Consider the following 25,957-nt stretch of genomic DNA (forward strand, 5'->3'; position numbering starts at 1 on the left):
TAACACTTGTTATGGTCAAATCATAGAAAAATATTTCATCATTCAATCAAAGAGCATCAACTTGGAAAAAGAGAGAGAAATTGAAGACAATAAAATCTTTACTGCGCTCAAGAGAAATAACTTTTAAAAGTTTGCACTTCCTAGGCAGAACCTCCAAGATCAAGGATAGCTTGATTACTTTTACATCTTAATGTACGAAATAGATGGAGCTGTTTTTCTGTAGAAAGTTTATTTCTTCCCAAGCCTGATGTTAGTATATTTTTCTAAGTGTGCTGTTTGCAGACTCAAAATCAGCTTTATTATCATTGTCACGCATTCAGTAGCCATGCTACAAGCCTGTATACTCGCTCATTAATGCAAATATCAAATCCGCCAATCATCTGGCAGCAACTCAATGCATAAAAGCACACGGACCAAGAGATTCAGGCTTTGTTCAAGCCAAACAACAGAAAAGGGAAGAAATGTGCTTTAAATGTGATCAAGTTGTAATAAGAAATATTAAGAAAAAGTAGTAAGAGCATAAAGCGAGGTGGTGTTCATGGGTTCTTGGTCCATTCAGAAGTCTGATGGTGGAAAGGAAAAAAATGTTCCTAAATCATTGAGTGGGTCTTTAGCTCTTCTACCTCCTCTCTGATGGTAGGAGTGAGATGACACTTGGTTTGAATGCCCACACCTGTCTTATCTATCTCCCAGAATGACCAGATAAATCAATAGCTTGCACTTTGCTCAACCGCCATAGGAACCACTTTGGTCCAAAATTGAAGTTGAAAGCAAATTCCTCATCTCCATTTCAAACAAGTTCTTCATCTCCAGATATGAAACTCCTCAGCTTTACACTTTTGGTATGATACTCTTTCATTTTCAATTGTAGTTCTGAATTTTATGTAGGGAATAAAGTTGACCTCAATTTCCTTGCTCTGTGGGATTTGTCCGCTGCATTGTAATGCAGTATATGGATAGAAACTGAAACACTTTGACTTCAGTGCTACCTCGTTGCATTTTCTTGATTTCTTCTTTGAAGGGTCACTCTGTTAACCATTTTGATGTAGGAAGAACAGAGTCGATTTCACATCCTTCATGTCACTCAGTTTTGCAAAATCCTCAAATTCCACATGTGAATCAACTTGCATTGTCCGATAGAAACATGTTAGGTAAGCAATGAATATTTGGTGTTGATAATGTCTCAGAAGGCAATGGTGAGGTGTTTACAAGTGATATAAATCAGCTGGTTGACTGGTGTTGCAACAACACCATCGCACTCAATGTCAGTAAGACCAAAGAATTGATTGTGGATTTCAGGAAAGAAAAGTCGGGAGAGCACACACCTGTCGTCATTGAGAGGTCAGTGGTGGAAAAGGTGAGCAGCTTCAAGTTCTTGGGTGCTAACAGCCTGGGCCCAATACTGCACAAGTGGAAGGTCAACTGAGGAAGATCTGTACCAGCAAGGCGGCTGGACCGGATGCAATATCCCCACGATTACTGAGGGCCTGTGCGACTGAGCTGGGAGAACCACTACAGAGCATCTTCAACATGAGCCTGGAGCAGAGAAGAGTACCCAGACAGTGGAAAACATCCTGTATTGTCCCGGTACCGAAGAAACCACAACCAAAGGAGTTGAATGACTTCAGACCTGTTGCCTTGACGTTGCACGTGATGAAGACCATGGAGCGGCTGATAATACAGAATCTGAGGCCACAAACCAGGCATGCCCGAGATCCTCTTCAGTTTGCGTATAAGGAGAAGGTGGGAGTGGAGGATGCTATCACGTATTTGCTGCACAAATCCCTCTCTCACCTGGATGGGGTCAGTGGTGCTGTGAGGATTACATTCCTGGACTTCTCTAGTGCCTTTAACACCATCCAGCCCAAGATCTTAAAGCACAAACTAACGGAGATGGGAGTAGACTCTCACATGGTGGATTGGATAGTGGACTACTTGACAGATAGACCTCAGTATGTGCGGTTGGGAGACTGTAGGTCTGACACGGTGGTCAGCAGCACAGGAACGCCGCAGGGGACCGTGCTCTCTCCGGTCCTGTTCACCCTGTACACATCAGACTTCCAATATAACTCGGAGTCCTGCCATGTGCAGAAGTTCGCTGATGACATGGCCATAGTGGGGTGTGTCAGAAATGGACAGGAGGAAGAGTATAGGAAACTGATACAGGACTTTGTGATATGGTGCAACTCAAACTACCTGCGTCTCAATATCACCAAGACCAAGGAGATGGTGGTGGACTTTAGGAGATCTAGGCCTCATATGGAGCCAGTGATCATTAATGGAGAATGTGTGGAGCAGGTTAAGACCTACAAGTATCTGGGAGTACAGTTAGACAAGAAGCTAGACTGGACTGCCAACACAGATGCCTTGTGCAGGAAGGCACAGAGTCGACTGTACTTCCTTAGAAGGTTGGCGTCATTCAATGTTTGTAGTGAGATGCTGAAGATGTTCTATAGGTCAGTTGTGGAGAGCGCCCTCTTCTTTGTGGTGGTGTGTTGGGGAGGCAGCATTAAGAAGAGGGACACCTCACATCTTAATAAGCTGGTAAGGAAGGCGGGCTCTGTCGTGGGCAAAGTACTGGAGAGTATAACATCGGTAGCAGAGCGAAGGGCGCTGAGTAGGCTACGGTCAATTATGGAAAACCCTGAACATCCTCTACATAGCACCATCCAGAGACAGAGAAGCAGTTTCAGCGACAGGTTGCTATCGATGCAATGCTCCTCAGACAGGATGAAGAGATCAATACTCCCCAATGCCATTCGGCTTTACAATTCAACCGCCAGGAGTAAGATATGTTAAAGTGCCGGGGTTAGGACTCAATGTATTTAAGTAAACTACTTAAGAACTTTTTAAAAGCTATTATTAATGCTTTTTGAGAGAGTGATTTTAGATGCATATCATATTTTTACTGAGTTAAGTATTGTATGTAATTAGTTTTGCTACAATAAGTGTATGGGACATTGGAAAAAATGTTGAATTTCCCCATGGGGATGAATAAAGTATCTATCTATCTATCTATCTGATCCAATCATGAAGAAGGCATGCCAGCAGCTCTACTTCGTTAGAAGTTTGAGGAGATTCGGTCTATCATCAAAGACTCTTGCAGATTTCAATAGTTGCCTGGTGGAGACAATTCTGATGGGTTGCAGTACAGCCTGGTATGAAGGTTCCATGCACAGGACTGCAGGAGGCTGTCGCCATCATAATCATGTGCTGTGTTGTATGAAGTGGTCTCAAGACCATGATTGTTCTTGGCAATTTTTTCTGCAGAAGTGGTTTGCCTTGCTTTCTTCTGGGCAGTTTTGTTACAAACAGATGATTCTTTTTTCTCTCTCTCTCTTTGTAGGCCTCCCTTTCATGCCAACTCAAAGTTTGAAGGAATGCACAGACTTTGCACAGTACTAGAAAGCAAGGTGTCCAGTGAATCCATTTTTCAGCATTTGACTACGTGTTCCTGCTGCAGCAGTTACCAGTGACACCAGAACAAGACCCGGAGTATCTGCATTTCCCATCTTTAAAACCAATTTTTTAATTTTCCCATCTTTAAAAGGTCAAAGCTCCTCTTGGAACTTTTTGGGAAACCACTTAAGGCTCTGGCTTCATTTCTGGAACAGGGAAATCAGGACTTTGTGATGTGGTAAATAATGAAGTGGCAACCATAAGTGGTATACTTATGGAACCATTACACTACAAATATGGTGAGCAAAATTCCTTTATCCGACTAAGGGTAATTGTTTTACAACTGCTCTCAGAGTCTATAAATAAACCCATTGGGTTTTAGAGCCATCTCAAAGGTTCAAATGTCAAATTTAATGTCAGAGAAATATATACAATATACATCCTGAAATGCTTTTTCTTCACAAACATCCACAAAAACAGAGAAGTGCCCCAAAGAATGAACGACAGTTAACATAAGAACCCCAAAGACCCCCTCCCGCGCGTAAACGGCAGCAAGCAATGATCCCCCTCCCCCCACCAGCAAAAAAAAGCAAGCATTGGTACCATCACTGAGCCCAAGCGTGTGCTAAGCAGTAGCAAATACACAGACCAAAGTTACCCCAAAGGCTTTGCATTTCATCTGACATTCGACAAACCACAGGTTCTCTCTCTCCCTGGCAAGGGAGAGGGAGGTGTCCCCCATTTTCACAGCGAGTGGGAGACATAACAACAACCCGCTGGTTTACAATGTTAAAAGTCCATGTTGTCACTTTTTTCGAGGTCTGTGTCTGAAGATCGGGTCTTCAGACCCACAGCAAATGATCTTCCGGCCACCCCGATGACACACGAGTCTCCTGCCATGACACTGACCCTCGATCCGCCCATCTCCAGAGCCCCAAGATCTCAGGCTTCCAAACACGATCGAAACTCTCAGGCCAAACCCTTGGCATATAGAATAACGGCCGGTCGTGGAACCTCGAGAATGGGTCCCATTCCCACAACGAACCGAAGCCTGCGTGTAACTCCAGGTCAGGGTCTTCAAAAGAACCCTGAAAGGGAAAAATGAAGATATTAAAGGCAGAAATAGAGCTGTTTCCAAAGGTGCAAGCAAAGGAGTCACCCTTAGGTGCCATTATCCCTCCTAAGCTCCTCCTCCTTCATTTGATGGGAAAATAATTTCAAACAAGAGGAAATCTGCAGATGCTGGAAATCCAACAACACACACAAAATGCTGGAGGAATTCAGCAGGCCAGGCAGCATCTATGGAAAAGAGTACCGTCGACGTTTCGTGCCAAGACCCTTCAGCGGGACTGGAGTAAAAAGAATGAGCAGTAGAGTTAAAAGGTGGGGGGTGGGGAGGAAAAATAATTTCAAAGGGTATTAGCCCGAAACGTTGACTGTTCATTTCCACAGATGCTGCCCGACCTGCTGAGTTCCTCCAGCTTGTTGTACGTGTTGCTTTGACCCCAGCATCTGCAGAGTATTTTTGTTTAGAAAAAATAATTTGTTGGGTTGCACAAAGGCTTTTTCATATCTTTTTCACAGTAATTGCTGAAATAAAATTAAGACTGTTGCCAGATTTAACAGGAATTTCTATCAACAGTTTAGCAGTCATGACTTCAACTTAATTATTTGGGTTGGAAGAAGAGAAGTATTGGTAATAACTTTTACCAGAGAGAGACTGATAATTGAGTGAAAAATGCAGAGCAGTTTCAGAAGCTTGAGATAAGTAGCAAAGAATTATAGGAAGCAGCAGAGATGGCTGAGATAGTGATCAGTCTTGATGAGAAGTTCACTAAAAACTTGGATTTGCCGTTTGAGGTGAACAATATGAGGCAGCGATTAGTGTTAAGAAGTAACTGAGGAACAAAGTATTATCAAGGTTACTCTGGCCTTTTACCTGTTCTCATCTGCCTAACACCTCCCCGGGTCCCTTCTTCCTTCCTTTTTTCCCTATGGTCCACTCTCCTCTCCTATCAGTTTCCTTCCTCTCCAGGCCTTTACCTTTCCTATCAACCTGGCTTCATCTATTGTCTTCTACCTATCCTCCTTCCCTTCGTCCCAGCTTTTTATTCTGGTGTCTTCCCCCTTTCATTCCAGTCCTGAAGAAGTGTCTCAGCCCGAAATGTTGACTGTTTATTCATTTCCATAGATGCTTCCTGACTTACTGAGTTCATCCAGCATTTTATGTGTGTTGCTTTGGATTTCCAGCATCTGCAGAATTTTTCATGGTTATCATTGTCCTATGCAGTGATACTGGAGTACCAGGCAGCATTAGTAGAAACAACAAAGTTCTACAGAACTTGATGCATTACATCCAGAACAGATGATTGTTATCCTGTATATGCACTAATATGTGGCTTTAGACGTTACTCAAAGAAATGACAGGGATGTGTGACAGTGAAAGTTCCAAAGAAAACAACCATTTTGAGAGCATTTTGAACAATTCTTCTTTGTTCCATTATGAGTGGATGAACAAAGGAAGTTCAAAGGTTAGATAGTTATGAATTAGAGCATGCAGTCATAAAAAATGGCAAGAATTCAGAAAGGAAATTTCAGGCCACAGAAAGATGTCAATGGACTAATTAAATGTGCTCAAAAGTTCCAAGTGTTTTTAAATCTAGAGGTCTATCAGGTGAAGATTCTGGGGAGGAGAAAAGGGATACAACAGATACCTGAAACATTAGGATACTATGAAGTCCACAAATTCCTTAAGGACAAAATTGACAAAGGTGTTAAGAAGGTATGGAGAATAGTTATTAAAATCTTGCCGGGCTGGAGGTTTATAGTTATGAGGAGGACAGATCAAACTAGGATTGTTTCCTTTAAAGCAAAGAAAAATGAAGGGAGGTGTATTTATATAGATAGGATCTATTTGGCATGACAAAGAGATCTGTAACTTGGAGAGTGGAGGTGGAGGGGAGGGGTCATTGACAAAATCTTTGATAAAAGGATGAGAGAGGAGTTGAGGAAAGAATTATTTGACTCAATAAGTACCAAGGGTCCAGAACTGTTACCTAGAAAGGATGGTGAAGACAGAATTCTTTACCATATTTTAGAAAATACCTGGATGAGCACTTGAAGAGTCTTAAACTCAGGGCCACAGACTAAGCTCGGAAAATGGATTAACTTAAGTTTCATTTTTAGCCAGCATGGAGACAATAGGTCAAACGGTTTCCTTCTAAAAGCTATAAGCTCCTACTTTAAAGGGAAAAGATCCTCAGGAAGTGAGACAGAATTTGGGAGAAGTACAAGAGCAATGTGTGAGTATATGATGATAACCATAATGGAATTGAGAAGCCACAGGAGATTCTGGGAATGGCTGTATAAATTAGTAGAAGGCTTTACATGGAAGAAATCCATTTAATGATTTCAATATTATTCACACAACCACACTCTTTAGAAATACATTGGAGTTTTTTTAAAGCTGATCTTCATTTAGTATTTAAAAGTTTCAAGATCAATGCTTAATTCATTAGAAGTGGCTTTATTTATGAATTTTAGCACCCTCCCTCTTGAACTATATCTATTGTGCCTGAATGAAATCAGTTCTCTCATTTATTGCAAGAATATGAAACAAAGTTAATATAGTAAATAATAAGAATGGTGGAGTGGGATAAATCACACCTCAATGAAGCATGAAATGTCAGTGCATAGATAGAATTCTAAATGTAAACAAGTTGCTTATGTTTTATTATCATTCACAATTATGATAATTTAATAATATTCTACTCTACCAATCACAAAATAAGTGTAGTTGAGTATAAATGCACAAGTGGGAAATTGAGTAGAAATATCATAATGTTTTTTGTTTGGGGGGATAAAAAGAAATTCAGGAAAACTTGCTAAATTACTGATGTATGGAGATTTGCTAATACTGTATGTACAATGCCATTTTTCTCAATAAAACAGTGATTAATAATAGTAGCATCAGGGCAAAGCAAGCATTAACCATAGTCTAGTGAGTAAAAACTCGGGCTCTAAAGTAAATTTTCCATAGAAATGCCTCTTCCTGGTTTCAGACAAGTGTCTTGGAGCAAGATTATACCCCAATCATATTTCTTAATGATGTCTTTATTATTCTGACTTATGTACAAATGTGCAAATGATTTTAAATTATAGTTATACAAAATTTAAAAATGAAGTGAAATTAGAATCAAAATCCGAATCAGGTTTAATATCATTAGCATATATCATGAAATTCATTGTTTTGCGGCAGCATCCCATGGCAATAAATAATTAAAAACTATAAATTACAATAAGAAATATATTTTAACATTTTTAATGAAATAAGTAGCTCAAAAAGAGAACAAAAAAAACGTGGTAGTATGCGTTGTCCATTCAGAAATCTGACAGTGGAGTGGATGAAGCTCTTCCTAAAGCACTGAGTGTGTGTCTTCAGGCTCGTGTACTTCCTCTTTGATGGTAGCAATGAGAAGAGGCGTGTCCTAGGTTATGTGGGTCCTTAATCATGGATGCCACCTTTTTTGATGCATTGCCTTTTGAAGATGCTGTGAGGCTGGTGGCCATGATGGAGTTAGCTGTGTTTGCAAACTTTCTGCAGTTTTTTCCGATCCTGTGCAGTGGCCCCTCCGTACCAGACAGTGATGCAACCAGTTAGAATGCTCTCCATGGTACATCTGTAGAAATTTGCAGTCTTTTGTGTTATATGAAGTCTCCACAAACTCCTGGTGAAACGTAGCCACTGTCATGCCTCCATTGTAATTGCATCAATATGCTGGGCCCACCTAGATCTTCAGAGATGTTGCCACCCAGAAACTTGAAGCTGCTCACTGTTTCCAATGTTGTTTCCTCAATGAGGACTGGTGTGTGTTCCCTAATCTTCTCCTTCTTAAAGTCTACAATCAATTCCATAGTCTTCCTTGACATCAAGGTTGTTGTTACAACACCACTCAACCAGCTGATCTATCTCACTACTATACGCTTCCCTATAACCATCTGAAATTCTGCCAATAATAGTTGAGTCATCAGAAAATTTATAGATGATACGTGAGCTGTGCCTACCCACACTGTCATGGGTATAGAGAGAAAAGAGCAGTGGGCTAAGCACGCATCCTTAAAGTGTGCCGGTATTGATTTTTTGCAAGATGGAGGTGCTATTTATGATCTGCGCTGACTGTGGTCTCCCAGTGAGGAAATCAAGAATCCAGTTGCAGAGGGAGGTACAGAGCCCCAGGTTTTGGAGCTTATTGATTAGTACTGATGGAATGATGGTGTTGAACACTGACTGAGCTGTAGTCAACAAACAGCAGACTGACATAAGTATTGCTATTGTCCAGGTGATGCAAGGCTGAGTGCAGAGTCAGTGGGGTTGCATCCGCTGTAGATCTAGTGAGGCAATAGACAAACTGCAGCAGGCCTAAGTCTTTGCTCAGGCAGGATTTGAATCTGGACATGACCAACCTCTCTATGAATACGTATCAGAATCAGAATCGGGTTTAATATCACCGGCATGTGACATGAAATTTGTTAACTTCGTGGCAGCAGTTCAATGCAATACATAATATAGAAGAAAAAATAAGATAATAATAAGAATAATAATTAATAAATAAATCTTATTCAGTATACTTTATACAGTGTGCTAAAATACTGAATAGACTAAAATCGTGCAAAAAACAGAAATACTATATATTTAAAAAAAAGTGAGGTAGTGTCCAAGGGTTCAATGCCCATTTAGGAATCGGATGGCAGATGAGAAGAAACTGTTCCTGAATCGTTGAGTATGTGCCTTCAGGCTTCTGTACTTCCTTCCTGATGGTAACAGTGAGAAAAGGACATGGCCTGGGTTCTAGAGATCCTTAATAATGGACGCTGCCTTTCTGAGACACAGCTCCTTGAAGATGTCCTGGGTACTTTGTAGGCTAGTACCCAAGATGGAGCTGACTAAATTTACAACCCTCTGCAACTTCTTTCGGTCCTGTGCAGTAGACCCTCCATACCAGACAGTGATGCAGCCTGTCAGAATGCTTGAAACTTGCCAGAAACTTGAAACTGCTCACTCTCTCCACTTCTGATTCCTCAATGAGGATTGGTATGTGTTCCTTTGTCTTACCCTTCTGGAAGTCCACAGTCAGTTCTTTCGTCATACTGATGTTGAGTGCCAGGTTGTTACTGCAGCACCACTCCACTATTTGGCATATCTCACTCCTGTACACCCTCTCATCACCATCTGAGATTCTACCAACAATGGTTGTATCGTCAGCAAATTTATAGGTGGTATTTGAGCCATGCGTAGCCACACAGTAGATGTGAGTGCAACTGGGCATAGTTATTGAGGCAGCTCACCCTGCTCTTCTTGGGCACTGGTATGATTGTCACCCTTTTAAAGGAGATGGGAACCTCTGATTGAAGCAGTGAGAGATTGAAAATGTCCTTGAACACTCCCGACAGTTGGTTGGCACAGGTTTTCTCTGTCCTACCAGTTAGAACATCAGGGCCTGATGCCTTGTGAGGGTGCATCCTCTCAAAAGATGTGCTGACGTCGGCCGCTGAGTCACAGATTACAGGGTCACCAGATGCTGCAGGGGTTCGCATAGGTGTGGTTTTATTCTCCCCTTTCAAAGTTTGCATAAATAGCGTTGAGCTTATCTGGAAGTGAAGCAACAGAGTCATTCACAATGTTAGATTTACCTTGTAGGGAGTAATGGCCTGCAAACCCTGCCAGAGCTGATGTTTATCCAATTATATCTCTAACTTCAATCAGAATTGGTTTTTTTTTCACTCATAGAATAGCCTTACATAGATTGATCCTGGACTTCTTGTAGAGTTCTGGATCACTATCCTTGAACACCACAGATCTAACCCTCAGCAGACTACAAATCCCCTGGTTCATCCACAACTGAGTATTTGAGTATTTGAGTATCCTCTTGTTGAAACAATTGGTATCACTGAAACAGCTTGTCTGAGTTTGCCTATAATATTATGTATCTCAAATTTTACAATTGTGACAACACTTCAGAAGTACTTCTTTGGGTGGGAAGCCTCTTCAGAAGTTTTTTAAAAATGTAAGCCTTTGTTTCTTCAGTGTTTTGAGTCCAAGGGGAGTCAGATGCCCTCATCAACAAGGCAGGTACCACAGGCATCTTAATCTCCAAAGTCTGTCCTCTCCGGGAATTGAAGCCAAGTTTCTAGATGCTACTTCATAGAACTTGATGGGAAACTACAGACCCACTTTAAAAATTCTATTTCACCTTAATGATTTTTATAAAGATATTTGAAATATGGATGCAGGCTGACGACATGGTGAAGGAATCTCCAAAAGTATGTCAACCAGACATGGGGAATAAAAAAGTTTTTAGAATCCCAAAGTAAATCTTTACACAAAATCCATATAATCTCTGAGGAATTAAATAGACAAGTAATCTTCCACTAGAACCCTTGACAAGGCAAATTGATTTCTACAAATTTAAATGGATGGAAAATGACTTGCATTTATATAGCATCTTTCAGAACCTCTGGAAATCCCAAAGCAATTCAGAGCAAATTATGTCCTTCTGATGTGCAGTTAGTTTTGGAATGTAAGAAACCTAGCAGCTAATATTCAGCCCTGTGTACTTTTACAATCTACAGTGCAGTAATCACTGTTTTAAATAATGATGTCTGAACAAAATGTGGGATAAATGTTTTGTGACTTCTTCAGACAAGTGCTCTGGTTTTATTTTCATCTGAGGGAGCAGCAGGATCTTGGTATAATGTTTCATCTGAGAGATAGTACCTCTGTCAATGCAGAGCATTGTAACGTAGCATTTTTCTGGATGTCAGGCTACTGCTAGAGGTAATGTAAAAGCTGATTTGAATGACAATATGAAGAGTGATTTACCGATCTACTTATGTAGATGTTAGAAATGTGGCGATATACTCAAGCAAGGAAGGCATGCACCACAATGCCCCAACAATTCTCATTCAGGAATCACAACAATGGAAGGACAAACTCGGTGAATACCCTGTCATAATTCTGTAGTTAAATGTTTTTAATGGTTGGATGTCTCTGTTGCTGATAGATAAATAAACTTTGTGTTTAGTGGCTCCTGACATGGGATAATGAATGAGAGTACATTTAGGTAAAAAATACTCTAGCTGCCTGTAATTTTCAGTTCATTAATTTTTGAAGGATCACACACTGCTAGAGGTGATGTTTGCCTTGCAGGAGTTCTGTGCAAAGATTTGATTCTGACCCTTCCTGCATCTGTATGCTTCTAAAACATTGCTACACACCACTTTCATACAGTTTTCCAAGAGTCATCCAATTAGAGCAAACCTGTACTGTGAAACAAAGTTAAAAAGGTGCAATAAAAGTTGTGAAAAGAGAAATGTGCTTATGTCACACTCGTGACAGGACTATGTTAGCACATAGCCAGAGTTCCTTAGTACAGCAGGGGTTGTCAAAAGAAGTGAAGCTCGAGAGAATTACATTGTTTAATACTCCAAAAGCCTGTCCCACATACAGAATTCTGCTTGTCGTAGGTGTGCTTATTTGTCTGAGCTGTGGCTGCTTTAAGTGATCTTGGCTCCATAGGAAAAGAAAACTCCCCAGCCTTGTCAGTGTCAGATATAGTACAGTTTAGAGCATGTGGGTGGTCAAGATAAACATGCCACAAAATGTATGGACCCACTCAGACCACTTTAAGGTGCCAACCATCGGTTCTGCAACAAGAAGCAGGTTATAAATGCAACTTCAGCCAAAGTTCTTGAAACACCAACAAATTAAGAGGAATTTACCCAAGAATTTAAGACAAAACTGAGCAAGAATTTATGCATTCAGGATATCCTGCAGATCCAGCAAGAGAAGAGGATTGTTATGATCTGAAGTATTTCCAGCCATTGATTTCATCCCTATTTCTGGAAACTTAACCAGCCTTTTTACAAACTTGGTATCATGACCTCATATTCATTAAACAGCCTGTTCTCACTTATGTAATATTGCCTCACTCACTCGGTCGCTGTCTCAGCCTACCTTCTGTTGAAATCTTCTGCCACTGGCCTAGATTATTCCAGTACACGACTGGCTCAGCTTCCTTTTCCTATGTTCTGTAAATCTGAGGTCAATTCTTTTGTTCCTCTTCTAATGAAGAAAAGAAAGATTAGCTTAACTTGTCATACATGCTTACTGAAACATCAAAGCATACAGTGAAATGTGTTGTTTGCATCAAAGACCAACACAGTCAGAGGATGTGCTGGGAGCAGCCTTAACATCTTTTTGGAATGTTTGAGGAAACCGGAGCACCCAGAGGAGACCAATGGGGAGAATATACAAACTCCTTACAAAGAGCAGCAGGAACTGATCTCCCATCAGTGATTGCTACACTACCATGCTACAATGAATAATGTATAGCAAATCCTGGTCATCCAATATCCCATTTAAACAACAGCCCAATTTTAAAAGTCTCATCTTGTTGTGTTGTCTTGTTCACTTCTGTCCCTGTGATTTCCTTTCATTCATAGCATACCATCATACCTACACTTCTCCAGTTTTCCAATTCTGACTTCCTTGGCCTTTAGTATAATCTCTCTTACGCTGCGGCCAGCTGGCCTAACCTGTGAAATTCCTTCCCAAAACTTCTCTTCCTTTCTTTCCTCTGTTAAGATGTCCTTTAAAACTAAGTTTTAAAAACTGCTATCTGCTCTAGTATCACCTGACGTAGAAGGTATTAAATATTTAGTTTATGTTCCTGCAAATTTTGGAAAAATAGGTTTCAACTCAAGAGTAAGTTTGCATGCCAAGTTTTTGTAGAACGTTACAGCACAGTGCAGGACCTTCAGCCCATGATGTTCCGCTGACCTTTTCACTACTAGGTTATTGTTCATGGATCACAAAAGGTTGGTTTGCAGGTGCAGCAGGCTATCAAGAAGGCAAATGGAATGTTGGCCTTCATTGCTAATGGGATTGAATTTAAGAGCAGGGTACTGGTGAGGCCGCACCTGGAGTATTGCGTGCAGTTCAGGTCTCCATACTTGAGGAAGATATAGCTTTGGAGGCAGTGTAGAGGAGGTTCACCAGGTTGATTCCAGAGATGAGGGGGTTAGACTTTGAGGAGAGGTTGAGTTGCCTGGGACTGTATTCCCTGGAATTCAGAAGAATGAGAGGAGATCTTATAGAATATTATAAAATTATGATAGGATAGATAAGACAGAGGCAGGAAAGTTGTTTCCACCTGTAGGTGAGACTAGAACTAGGGGACATAACATCAAAATTTAGGGGAGTAGATTTAGGATGGAGATGAGGAGGAACTGCTTTTCCCAGAGAGTGGTAAATCTGTGGAATTCTCTGCCCAATGATGCAGTGGAGGCTACCTCAGTAAATACATTTAAGACAAGGTTAGATAGATCTTTACATAGTGGGGGAATTAAGGGTTATGGGGAAAAGGCAGATGGATGGAGATGAGTCCATGGCCAGATCAACCATGATATTATTGAATGGTGGAGCAGGCTTGACAGACCGAATGGCCTACTCCTGCTCCTATTTCTTATGCTCTTATGTTCTTAAAAGCATTAGGTCAATCTAACCCTTCTCTCCCACAAAGCGTTCCATTTTTCTATCATCAGGCAGAATAGTTTTTAATATCACCATGTAACCATCAGGTGTGAATCTCAAGATTCTACTTTGAATCAGAATGCACTTAAAAATATACACACAACAGAAATAGGATTAGGATTAGCCATTAAGCTCCTCTCCCCATGCCTGCTGCAATGTTCAATAAGATTGCCTAAGATCACTTGGTCTTTCAAAATTTCTGATTTATTATCACCTCAAAGATTCCTGCTCTTTCTAACTCATTTACTGATGCACTTGCAGACTTATCATTTTAATTACCACACCTTTGCACTCTTGCATATTGTTTGATAACTTCCCTGAAAAACACCTTTGTTTATTTTTTGGCTTGTCAAGTACATTATATAAATGAAAGCTTTTGGTACTTGTGCCTTGTAGGTAATATTTAAATATATGTCCTAATGAAGATCATGCAACCAAATGTCAACAGCATCAAATTTCCAGTCCCTACATGTGTCCCACAAACAAGCAACCACAGATTCTAATGCCTCCCAAGAAGCCAGATACTTGTGGCTTCCTATCTTAATGGCTCCATCAGTTGCAAATCCTCGTATGGTTTTCATTAATGAGTTTGACAGTGGAGCAGTGGATGACGCATGGCATGAATAAGCAGGAGCAGATGCAGGTAGATGGAGTGGTGCAGAGATATTGTTGCTTACAGCAGAGCTTGCAGCTTTCCATTGCTGAGCTAAAGATTAACACCTCACAAATCCTATATAGTTATGATCTAAATAGCCCCATTTTATATAACCATTTGAGGTATTCTCCAAGTTTTGTCAGTGACTCACGAGGAGTCCACTATCAATATCAATGCAGCTGTGAATTGCAGCTTCACAAAACTCACTTTTCAATAAATCTTCAGGCCTCAATCTCCAAATATTGTCTAATATTGTGTTAGGTAAATCAAAATATCTTGTGAGAAGGAAGGAACAAGATTGATTGTTATCAGCTCCCACATGCCTTCCCTCAGTTCCTTGCTAAATAGTCTGCTGGTTTTCTGTATTACTAGGTTAGAGCGGAGTTTACTTCCTTAACTGTTCATTTAAAAACTGCCCTTTCCTCCCAGAAAGCATACCTAATGCCAGTTGTATCTCCTTCTCACTTCTACAAAGGCTGTAATTCATGCCTTCGTCACATTGAGTCTTGACTTTTTCTGTGTCTTTGGATGTGGCCTTTGCACTTCCACTCATGATTCTAAATTTGTTGATCAGAATCTTGCTAAACCTCATTAACTCCGTGAGGCTCTTTGAATCCATTTAACAATAATTGACCTCCATGATTTTGTCCGATTTAATGTATATTTAAGAGCTTTGGGAATTTGTACTGAGATAAGGAAGGCATATAAATGCAAGATGTTGTTGCCTTTGTTAAGGTGTAATATTGATGTAAGATATTATTATTGGCTGCTTCATCCAATAGGTCCCAGAGGGGTCATACCCCCTTTTTTTTGCTTAGACCCTGGTCTACTCCTTTATTGCTGTCTGTTTTGCTTCCAGTTCTTTCAAACTTCCTCTATTCTTCTTCCTCCCTATTTTTGAAAGAATTGCAAAAATATTTCAATCAGGTTGTTTGTTTGGTCACTAACTCCCTTTTACCTCCTCTCCCCAACACAGTGCATACACTATTTGGTTAAATGCACTTCAAGACACTCAGATTATTTGCCTCAGAATTAATACAAACTTTTCTCTACTCCATTTGAATTAGGGTTGATATACATTGACAAATTCAAATCGTAACTTATTGTCAAACATCTTACAATATATTTCAGAAATCATATAATCAAGCATTGTAGGATGAAGAAAGCTACTGAATAATTAATTTAGTTAAAATACAATGGTATAAAGCCCCTATTATTTACTTTACCACTTAGCAGATTAAAATGTTTCAGTGAAAGGGAATTAATTTTCAAATACTGTTCACACCAGTCTACATCAAACTAATACATCTTTTTCTTTGCACATACATATACCATATTCTTTATATCAGTATAAGCGGATCTTGCTAACTGAGATAGGTCTATTGATTGAAACACACACAAAATGCTAGAGGAACTCAGCAGGTCAGGCAGCATCTATAGAAATAAATAAATGGTCAACATTTTGGACTGAGCCCCTTCTTCAGGACTGAAAATGAAGGGGGAAGACTGCAGAATAAAAAGGTGGAGGGAGGGGAAGGAGGATAACTCAAAGGTGATAGGAAAGGCCAGGTGGGTTGGAAAGATAAAGGGCTGGAGAAGAAGGAGATGGATTGTTTGTATTGGTGCTGTGAATAACAGAGTTGAGAGAAGGAGACTGTGAATCTGTAATGAAGTTTTCTGCCAAGTTTAGAACTGCAGTACAGAGAAATAACTGCTTCAGAAAACTTGCTATTTTTCAATGAGTAGTGGAATGTGAAGGAAGTAGATGATAAGGCAGAGAGAATAAAAAGCATTAGACTAATGTATGACTGGTGTAATGGGTAGCTAATGGTCAATGTGGACTTAGTGGGCTGGAATATCTGTTTCTGTGTTTTATCTCTCTATGACTTTTGGAAGTTTAATTGTTCTGGGCTATGTTTATCACTGGCAATTCTTCACCCATATTTGTTCCAGAATGGAGGATACATCAAGTGTCTGGAGTCACCCATAGACCAGATTTGGTAAGGCTGGCACTTTCCCTTCTCTCATATCTTTTAATAACATTTGGGTAATATTATGGTTACATTACTGACATTAGTTTCCTTGGTCCAGTCACGTAGATGCTATGGCAAAGAAAGGACACCAGCAACTCTACTTCCTCAGGAAGCTTAATGAAATTTGGCAGGCCCTCACTGACCTTCATCAGTTTTTATAGATGCGCCTTAGAATGTATTTGTATGACTGCTTCTTAGCTTGATACTGCAACTCCTCTGCCCAAGCCTGGAAGAAATTAGCAGAGAGCTATGAACACAGTTCAGTTCTTCATGAAAACCAGCCTACTCTGTCCACTGTTCTCACTGCCTTGGAAGAACAGTCAGAATCCCCACCTTGGTCATCTTGTTTCTCTAGCCTTCCATCAGGCAGAAAATACAAAAGCATGAAACTCACACCACCTGGTTCAAGGACAGCTTCTATCCTGCTGTTATAAAAACCATTGAACAGACTTTTATGATGAAGATGAACGGCTGACTTCACAAATCTACCTTGTCATAGCCATTACATTTTATTGTCTACCTGCACTGCACTTTCTGTGTAACTGTAACACTATATTCTGCATGTTTTTATTGCTTTTCACTTGTACCACCGTGATGTACTTTTGATTTGAAATTACATTTAAAGACGGTTTGCAAAACTAAGTTTTACACTGTACCTCAGCGCATGTGACAATAATAAAGCAATTCCAGTACACACGAGGAAATCTGCAGATGCTGGAAATTCAAACAACAACACACACAAAATGCTGGTGGAACACAGCAGGCCAGGCAGCATCTATAGGGAGAAGCACTGTCGACGTTTCGGGCCGAGACCCTTCGTCAGGACTAACCGAAAGGAAAGATAGTAAGAGATTTGAAAGTAGTGGGGGGAGGGGGAAATGCGAAATGATAGGAGAAGACCGGAGGGGGTGGGATGAAGCTAAGAGCTGGAAAGGTGATTGGCGAAAGTGATACAGAGCTGGAGAAGGGAAAGGATCATGGGACGGGAGAAAGAAAGGAGGGGGGGAGCACCAGAGGGAGATGGAGAACAGACAAACAACTAAATATGTCAGGGATGGGGTAAGAAGGGGAGGAGGGGCATTAACGGAAGTTAGAGAAGTCAATGTTCATGCCATCAGGTAGGAGGCTACCCAGCCGGTATATAAGGTGTTGTTCCTCCAACCTGAGTTTGGATTCATTTTGACAATAGAGGAGGCCATGGATAGACATATCAGAATGGGAATGGGACGTGGAATTAAAATGTGTGGCCATTGAGAGATCCTGCTTTTTCTGGCGGACCGGGCGTAGGTGTTTTCAGTACATTGTGCTTTCAATTTACATTCCTCCATTGCCATGGAATTCAAAGCAATGTCCCAAAATCAATGGTCTAGCAATCTGGTTAACTTTCCGGTGAACATACAAAACTAATTTTTTTTTAGCAACACACAAAGTGGATGCAAGAGCTCAATGGGCCAGGCAGCCGACTTGAAACATCAATTGTCCATTTCCCTCCATAGATGCTGCCTGACCTGCTGATTTCCTCCAGCTCCGCTGTGTGTCGCTCCAGATTTCCAGCAGTTGTAGTTTCTTTTATCTCCTCTTTTGCCTTTATTCCCCTATGTTTTATAAAATGCCCTGCAATTTTTGTTGCTTGAAAGGTGACACTATATTTGAAAATTGTTCATCCTCCTCTGGTAATACACTTGTGCAGAGAATTACGTGTGTTAACTTACTATCTTTCCATTTCCAAAGCCCATGATTGCTTACCCAAATGGGCCTTTAGGAGAAAAGTTCCAGATTAAGAGCGAAAAATCATCAAATGTTATTGATATGACAAGTTAAGAAGTTTGGGTGGATAATGCTGAGGACTATTTTCTGTCTATGTGCTGAAACATTACTGAAACAAAGTAAAGTCAATTCTGTTGTGTATTTGGCTGCACTGTAGTGTTCATGGACAAGCCAAATAGCGGAAGTGGGAAAAGTAACACAGGCAAGGAAAGTATAGGTAAGAAAAATATTGGGTGGAATGCACCAGGCAGTGTGTCAATGAGTTCATACAGCAATTACAGGGCAACATGCGTTAACAATTTAAAATGTGGGTTGGATGTGATCTGGCAGGAAGAAACGTGGGGTTCAAATACCATTTACACTGGTTTGTTTCAAATCAACAGACTTCAAGCTTGTTAAATTAGCTTTGCAATCCGCCTGATCTTTCTCAAAGCCAAGCTCTGAATTTGCCTGTTGCTAACATTTCCAGGAACAAAAATGAAATGACGTTTAAAAAAAAAACAATTGAAAAAATTAAAATTATCCCAGGAAAATATCATTTCTACTATTAAATGCTTACATTATTCTGGAGTGACATGTATTAAAGCAGTGATTCATAAAATTAGACAGGTTTTTATACTTTTATTTACATGTTTAGAAGACAGCACTGTATAATAAAAACACTTCTGGTTGCATCTGTCAATGACAATTTATGAGAACGGAAGGGATTTTTTGTTTCAATTACATTGAACCTATTGACAAAGCCAGCAAGATGTGCTCAATGTAGGTGTCACTGGGGACGTCAGATTACTGTGTCACCCTGCTGGTGCATAAATCTGGTTTTTGAACTTGGTCCAGTGCATTTACTTGGAATCTCAACCACTGTAGGAAGCAAAATACAGATATGCAAATGTAGACTTTTGAATATGAATCAGGAAAGAATGATATTTGGGCCTAAAACTAATATATATTGGCTTGGATACTTTGGTTCAAAGACTACAGCCCCAGTGCAAATGCTGGTACAATGAATGACTTCAAACTCAAAGGAGGGGGCAGGGAGCCAGGACTTCATTTCTTTCTCTGGCAGGTGCGGTGAAGCTGACTAAAACCAAAGAGACAAATGAGAACATATGATGAGTTACAGGCTAGTTTATGAACCAAATTCTCTATAGAGAGGGGGCCCAGAATCTGGCACAAGCTATCGTTGAAACTATTTATGAATTAAAGAAAATGGCTGCTTGTAAAATAAAATAATATTAATGAATAAGGAGTGTGAGCAACTAAGAACAAAGATTAGACTGGAGACTTATATGGAGGAAAGAAAGGAATGGAATTGTAATTTCTTTTAAACTACAGCATCCTTTGGTTCAATAATCTTTCATATTATTGCTGTAAACTTCCACATATATCGTGACATGTAAATATCCTGTGAGGAAATATGTTAAAGGATCAATAAGAATTTGCTATCTATCCAGAATGAACATCGTTGAACATGATTTATAGACACACGAGTGAATCTGCAGATGCTGGAAATAAATAAAAACACAAAATGCTGGCAGAACTCAGCAGGCCAGACAGCATCTATGGGAGGAGGGAGTGACGACGTTTCGGGCCGAAACCCTCATCAGGAGTGAAGTAACATGGGATGGTAGAGAGGGGATAAGAAGTGGGGGGAGGGATGAAGTAGAGAGCTGGGAAGTGATAGGCTGGAGGGAAATGGGCTAGGGGAAAGGTGGAGAATCATGGGAAATTAAAGAGAAAGAAAGGTAGGGCTGGGGGAGATTATAGTGAGGGGGGAAAAAAGAGAGAGAAAGAGAACCAGACTAAAATAATAGATAGGGATGGGGGTAGGCAGGGGTATCAATGGAGGTCTGTGAGTTGAATGTTCATGCCGGCAGGTAGGAGGCTACCTAGGCGGGAGATAAGGTATTGCTCCATCAACCTGTGTGTGGCCTCAATTTTAGTGATCCTCCGAATGTCCAAATCGGGAGGCTTGGAAACGAATCCTGAAGTCCGTTGGAGTTAGTTGGTTTCAGAGACACGCACCAAGGAAGGATATGTGACTAATTTTAGTGATCCTCCGAAGGTCCAAATCGGGAGGCTTGCAAACTATCTCTGGAGACAGCCTATCCACCGAAGTCTACTACAAACCTACTAACTCCCACAGCTACCTAGACTATTCCTCCTCCCACCCTGTCTCCTGCAAAAATGCTATCCCTTTCTCTCAATTCCTCCGCCTCCGCCGCATCTGCTCTCAGGATGAGGCCTTTCATTCTAGGACAAAGGAGATGTCTTCCTTTTTTAAAGAAAGGGGCTTCCCTTCATCCACTATCAACTCTGCCCTCCATCGCGTCTCCCGTATTTCACGCACCTCTGCCCTCACCCCATCCCCCCGCCAGCCCACCAGGGATAGAGATCCCCCTGGTCCTCACCTATCACCCTACTAGCCTACAGATCCAACGTATAATCCTCCGTAACTTCCGCCACCTCCTACGTGATCCCACCACCAACCACATCTTCCCCTCCCCCCCACTCTCGGCTTTCCGCAGGGATCGCTCCCTACGTGACTCCCTTGTCCATTCATCCCCCCCCCCCCCATCCCTCCCCACGGACCTCCCTCCAGGCACTCATCCCTGCAAAAGGAAGAAGTGCTACACCTGCCCCCACACTTCTTCCCTCACCACCATCCCAGGCCCCAGACAGTCCTTTCAGGTGAGGCACCACTTCACCTGTGAGTCAACTGGGGTGATATACTGTATCCAGTGCTCCTGATGTGGCCATTTCTACATTGGGGAGACCCGCCGCAGACTGGGAGACCGTTTCGCCGAACACCGGCGCTCGGTCCTCCAGCAGTGGCGGGATCTCCCTGTGGCCACACACTTCAATTCCACAGACCACCCCCACTCCGACATGTCTGTCCATAGCCTCCTCTACCGTCAAGATGAGGACGCGCGCAGGTCGATGGAGCAATATCTTATCTCCCGCCTAGGTAGCCTCCTACCTGCCGGCATGAACATTCAACTCACAGACCTCCGTTGATACCCCTGCCCCCCTTACCCCCACCCCTATCTATTATTTTAGTCTGGTTCTCTTTCTCTCTCTTTCTTCCCCCCTCACTATAACCTCCCCCCAGCCCTACCTTTCTTTCTCTTTTATTTCCCATAATTCTCCACCTTTCCCCTAGCCCATTTTCCTCCAGCCTATCACTTCCTAGCTCTCTACTTCATCCCTTCCCCCACTTCTTATCCCCCCTCGACCATCCCATGTTACTTCACTCCTGATGAAGGGTTTTGGCCCGAAACGTCGTCACTACCTCCTCCCATAGATGCTCTCTGGCCTGTTGAGTTCTGCCAGCATTTTGTGTTTTTATTTTGAACATGATTTATCTTCATTTACTGTATATGTGAAGCATTAAACAAACAAGAATATGGTTATATCACTCTGTTATTTTGTGGTATATTATTTAAAATGTGTTAATGTTATATTTGAAAAGAATTGTACTGAGCAAATATAGTCTAGTCTAAGCGAATGGCATCTTATTTTCTGGGTCATGGAAACTAAAATTTACTGATTAATGTACTTCACAAATGATCGTTTTATTGCTTTATTTTCTTATTATCATAAAGTGACCTATGCCTTTCTCTCAAATCATTATTGTCTCTATTCATAGTCAAACAGGGAAAAGAGCTACGCCTGTATGATGTATAAGATAACTTTGTAATGAAGTAATTATGTTTTACACCACAGGTTGCATTTCATTGGCTAGACAAATATCACATTTTCAAATTAAAACCGAAAGCTTCAGATGTTCTCTTTTGCGAATGTTTTGTTTTAGGAAACAAGAAAGGACCAGCGTTAAAACCACTCTGGATGTGGTTTTTCCGGACATCAGTGAGGTTATTGTGAAAGCTTTGTTGCTCCCCATCCCCCACTCCATCGTCCTTTGTAGTAAAAACTCAGTGGAAGGAAATGATCGCTGTTTACGGCCGTGCGCTCAAAATAAAACACAATCAACACGTCCAAACAGAAACATTGTTATCAACCGCACACATAGGGCAAAAAAAAACTATTACGAAACAGAGACTATGACCACTGCAGAATGTGCTGATGACACCGTGTGAGTTTGCACAGTTCAGCTAATCGCTAGCTGCCGTTTGGTTGCAGACACTGAGGGCGATCGTATGTTTGTGTAAGTCCACACTCGCCGTATCCTGGCCACCGATTTCTTTTGATATGCAAAAGCAACATTGATTATTGCGCATTCGCCTTCAGCAGGCTTCCCGCATGATCTGTACTCGAGCAAACGTTTGCTCTGAAAATATTGTCTCTGATGTGTTATCTTACAAATCGGGTGGGGAAGGCACGAAGGGCAAGGGCAAATAGCGAAGAGGGAAGAACAAGCGCGCGCACACAAACAATGTTGTCAGAAAAACACCATATGACATCGGTTCACTTTCCACAAAAGCACCAACATTACACACCACAGCTAGCTTACATTCTGCTGAGACGCAGACAACACACCATCCACCAGACAGCCACTTAACTCATTACTCAGGTGATTGAAAACGTTCATACTTGATTCTCGGCATACTGAATTTATAGATTTAAATCAGGGTATCCTTTGTGCTCTGTGATAGAATAGGCACCCAAGCAGGGTACCAAAAAAGGAGTAGCCACAATGGGATTGATCCCACTAGCAGTGAAAGGAGGGAGGTATTCTAAAAGAAACACGAGCAAAAAGATTTACATACATCAATAAACACATAGACATTTACAAAGACATGCACCAAATATAAATGCAAATACATCTTAGTCGAATCCACCAATACACATGAAAGTCATCAGCCAGATAGAGGAACAGAAACGTACACCACAAAAATGATACAGCACTGACACCCGTGCAAAAGTAAAAAAAAATGCATATACATATCAGGCACAAATATGATAAATGATGCATGCACAAAATAAATACCACAGCTCATACATCATTCAGAGACATAACAGGCACACATTTTCTATATGTATACACAAGGGAAGAAGTAACCTCCACAAATGTAAGCAGGCGTATTCACCATCCATACATGGACACACTTAATAAACATTGGCCCAAAGAAAGAAATATTGATAGAAATAAATAATCTGAAAGTAGTTCAGGCAACTTTATTTTAAGGGATCGCGTAGATTGTTTCTAACACTATAAGCTCTGCTGAATGGCACACCGACTTGGCCCACGAGATAACGCTTAACCTCTTTTTAAATTTCAATATCTTTTCTCACCAAAAACTATCTAAAATAATACAAATTAAAGAGATATTTCCTATGGACTCGGTTTCAAGGACTCATCGCATGCTCTCCATATTTATTGTTTTTTTTCTTTTTTCTCTTTTCGTATTTGCACACTGTTTTTTTTTCAGATTAGCTGCCCGTCCTTTTGGGGTGCGGTCTTTCATTAATTGATTCTATTGTGTTTCTTGTAATTGCTGTGATTGTCTGCAAGAAAGTGCATCTCAGGGTTGTATATGGTGACATATATGTACTTCGATAATCAATCTACTTTGAACCTAGACTTTGCTGTTCAATGCACACAGTTCCTCCTCTTTACAACTACTGCACATTTAAATTCGGAATGCCAAAGTGCTAAGAGTTGTAATTTAGGGTCAACAAAAAATGCCATAGAGGGAAATAGTCCCATTACAAAGTAAAATGTATGCTCCCAGGCATTGTGGACTCAAACTAGTTCCAATGAGTAGTCATTTCATAATGTGTTTACTTATAATAAATAGTGACTCGTAATTGTGATGTTCAACATTTAAAACTAAAATATTCAGGAAAAATTGGGTGATGCATTGTTTTCATTGTGGCATTAGAGTGGAGGGCAGTTAATCAAAACATCATTGGTAATTATAAACACAAGATACTCTGCAGATGCTTGAAATTCAAAGTTACACACACAAAATACCGGAGGAATTCAGCGGGTCGGGCAGCATCTGTTGGAGAGGAATAAACAACCGATGTTTCCAGCCGAGATCCTTCATCAGGATCATCTGTAATCTGGATTTTCTGGATGAATAAGGGAAATAACCAAAAATGATTTGGGGAAAGTCAGTTTGCTGTAGCTTTAAAAAGGTGTGATTATATACCATCTTGATGGAGGATGCATTTATTATGAATTTAAATACCATGACCTAAATCTTCCGGATGAATAGAGAAACAGATTCAAATGTCTGCTGCTTTGTATTAAAGTGTTTTGGGCTTAATCATTGTAACCCTTTGTTTTATGCAGTGGTTGGCGGACTAAATACTTGGAACTGGTTCAGCTGGGTGCCTGGTTCAAGCTCTGCTGGCTGCCGCAGGCTGTGACGAGAGAAGGGTGAAAGTAGCTGTTTTTTCTGGCTGTGTTGGCTAAACGCTCTACTGCTGGGAGTTGAACGCTCCAGTGCTGGCTCTGCTGGAAGCTCCTTTCACACACACAGACTAACTTGACTCTTGTGCTGCAAGCTCAGCTCTCTCTCTCTCTCTCTCTCTCTCTCTCGCACACACAGATGCGAAAATGCACAGCCAATGGCTGGGCTGAGTTTCATAAAAGCTGCGCTCTGAGTGGCTGCAGGGCGAATGGCTGTGAAACAAAGGAGCAGGGAGAGAGAGAGAGAGAGAGAGAGAGAGAGAGAAATGCACAGCAAATACATATACACATACACTGTGCGGACAAGTCAGTACAACCCAGCCAAACAGTGAGGACAAGCCAGTGCACCCAGTTAAACACATAGGCATACTGAGGGCTAGGCAAAGCACCCAACCAAACACACCGATAGTCACACAGGCACGAGGGAGAGCAAGCCAAGCAAAATACACCGCCACAGAAGGACACAGGCAGTCACACCAGTGCAAGATCTGATTTAAAAACAAACCAAAAAAAAATGCATTTCATTTCACACGAAGACCAGGGCAAAATCGAACCAGTACTGATCGTAAGTATATTATACAATAATCTTTGATAAAGTTTTATCAATCACACCAGAGATCGCATTTTGGCAAGAGAATTCTCTTTTCATTTTACTCACCCTCCAGAGTTTTTATTTTTGAATAAGATTGAGCTATGATGGAATAGAAATTAGTTTTGATTCACTTTGCTGATTTAAAAGTTATATCCCGTGCTATTTCCCTATTTATTTTACGATCACGATTAAAATAGTGAAATAAATAAAAAAAAATCTTCGATTTTCGTGTTTGGTTCCTCGGGAAATTAATCGTGCTAACTTGAGCCTGTAAATAGCGACAAGTTTTGCTGAAGTTGACTTTAATAAGCAGTTACGACTGTCGATCATGAACGCTTCCCCCTCCCGTTTTATTGCTGATATGAAAGGGGCACGCAGCGCTTTCTAAAGATTTGTGCTTATTCTGACCGTCGATAACAGCCCCCTAAGAGATTTTTTTTCGCCCCTATTCAAAACTGCAGACCCCCCCTCTTTTTTTCCTCTAAGGCAAGATCAGTTTTCTGATACGCTTGTCACCGATTTTTGTTCTCACGTCAAG

At 41.0% G+C, this 25,957-nt stretch overlaps 1 protein-coding gene and 1 long non-coding RNA gene across 3 annotated transcripts in view; one reads left to right on the forward strand and one right to left on the reverse strand.

Moving 5' to 3' along the window:
• Window positions 1-3,953: 3,953 nt before the first annotated feature.
• LOC140740459 (uncharacterized) lies at window positions 3,954-25,853 on the reverse strand. The gene is made up of 3 exons (XR_012101866.1): window positions 25,486-25,853; window positions 12,413-12,520; window positions 3,954-4,487 (listed from the first exon to the last, which is right to left on the reverse strand). It is a non-coding gene; the product is annotated as an uncharacterized lncRNA (long non-coding RNA).
• Window positions 25,087-25,957, forward strand: part of znf608 (zinc finger protein 608) — an 89,238-nt gene continuing 88,367 nt past the window's right edge. Inside the window, exon 1 of one of the 2 annotated variants that reach the window (XM_073069562.1) lies at window positions 25,087-25,392. Coding sequence is in view for 1 of the 2 variants with exons in the window: in XM_073069581.1 (XP_072925682.1) it covers window positions 25,342-25,392 (51 nt within the window). In the remaining variant the exon portion in view is untranslated. The remainder of the gene's footprint in view (window positions 25,393-25,957) is intronic. The other variant, XM_073069581.1, reaches the window with a different exon arrangement.

The sequence above is a fragment of the Hemitrygon akajei genome, chromosome 2 (genome assembly GCF_048418815.1).
Source record: "Hemitrygon akajei chromosome 2, sHemAka1.3, whole genome shotgun sequence".
Taxonomy (NCBI): Eukaryota; Metazoa; Chordata; class Chondrichthyes; order Myliobatiformes; family Dasyatidae; genus Hemitrygon; species Hemitrygon akajei.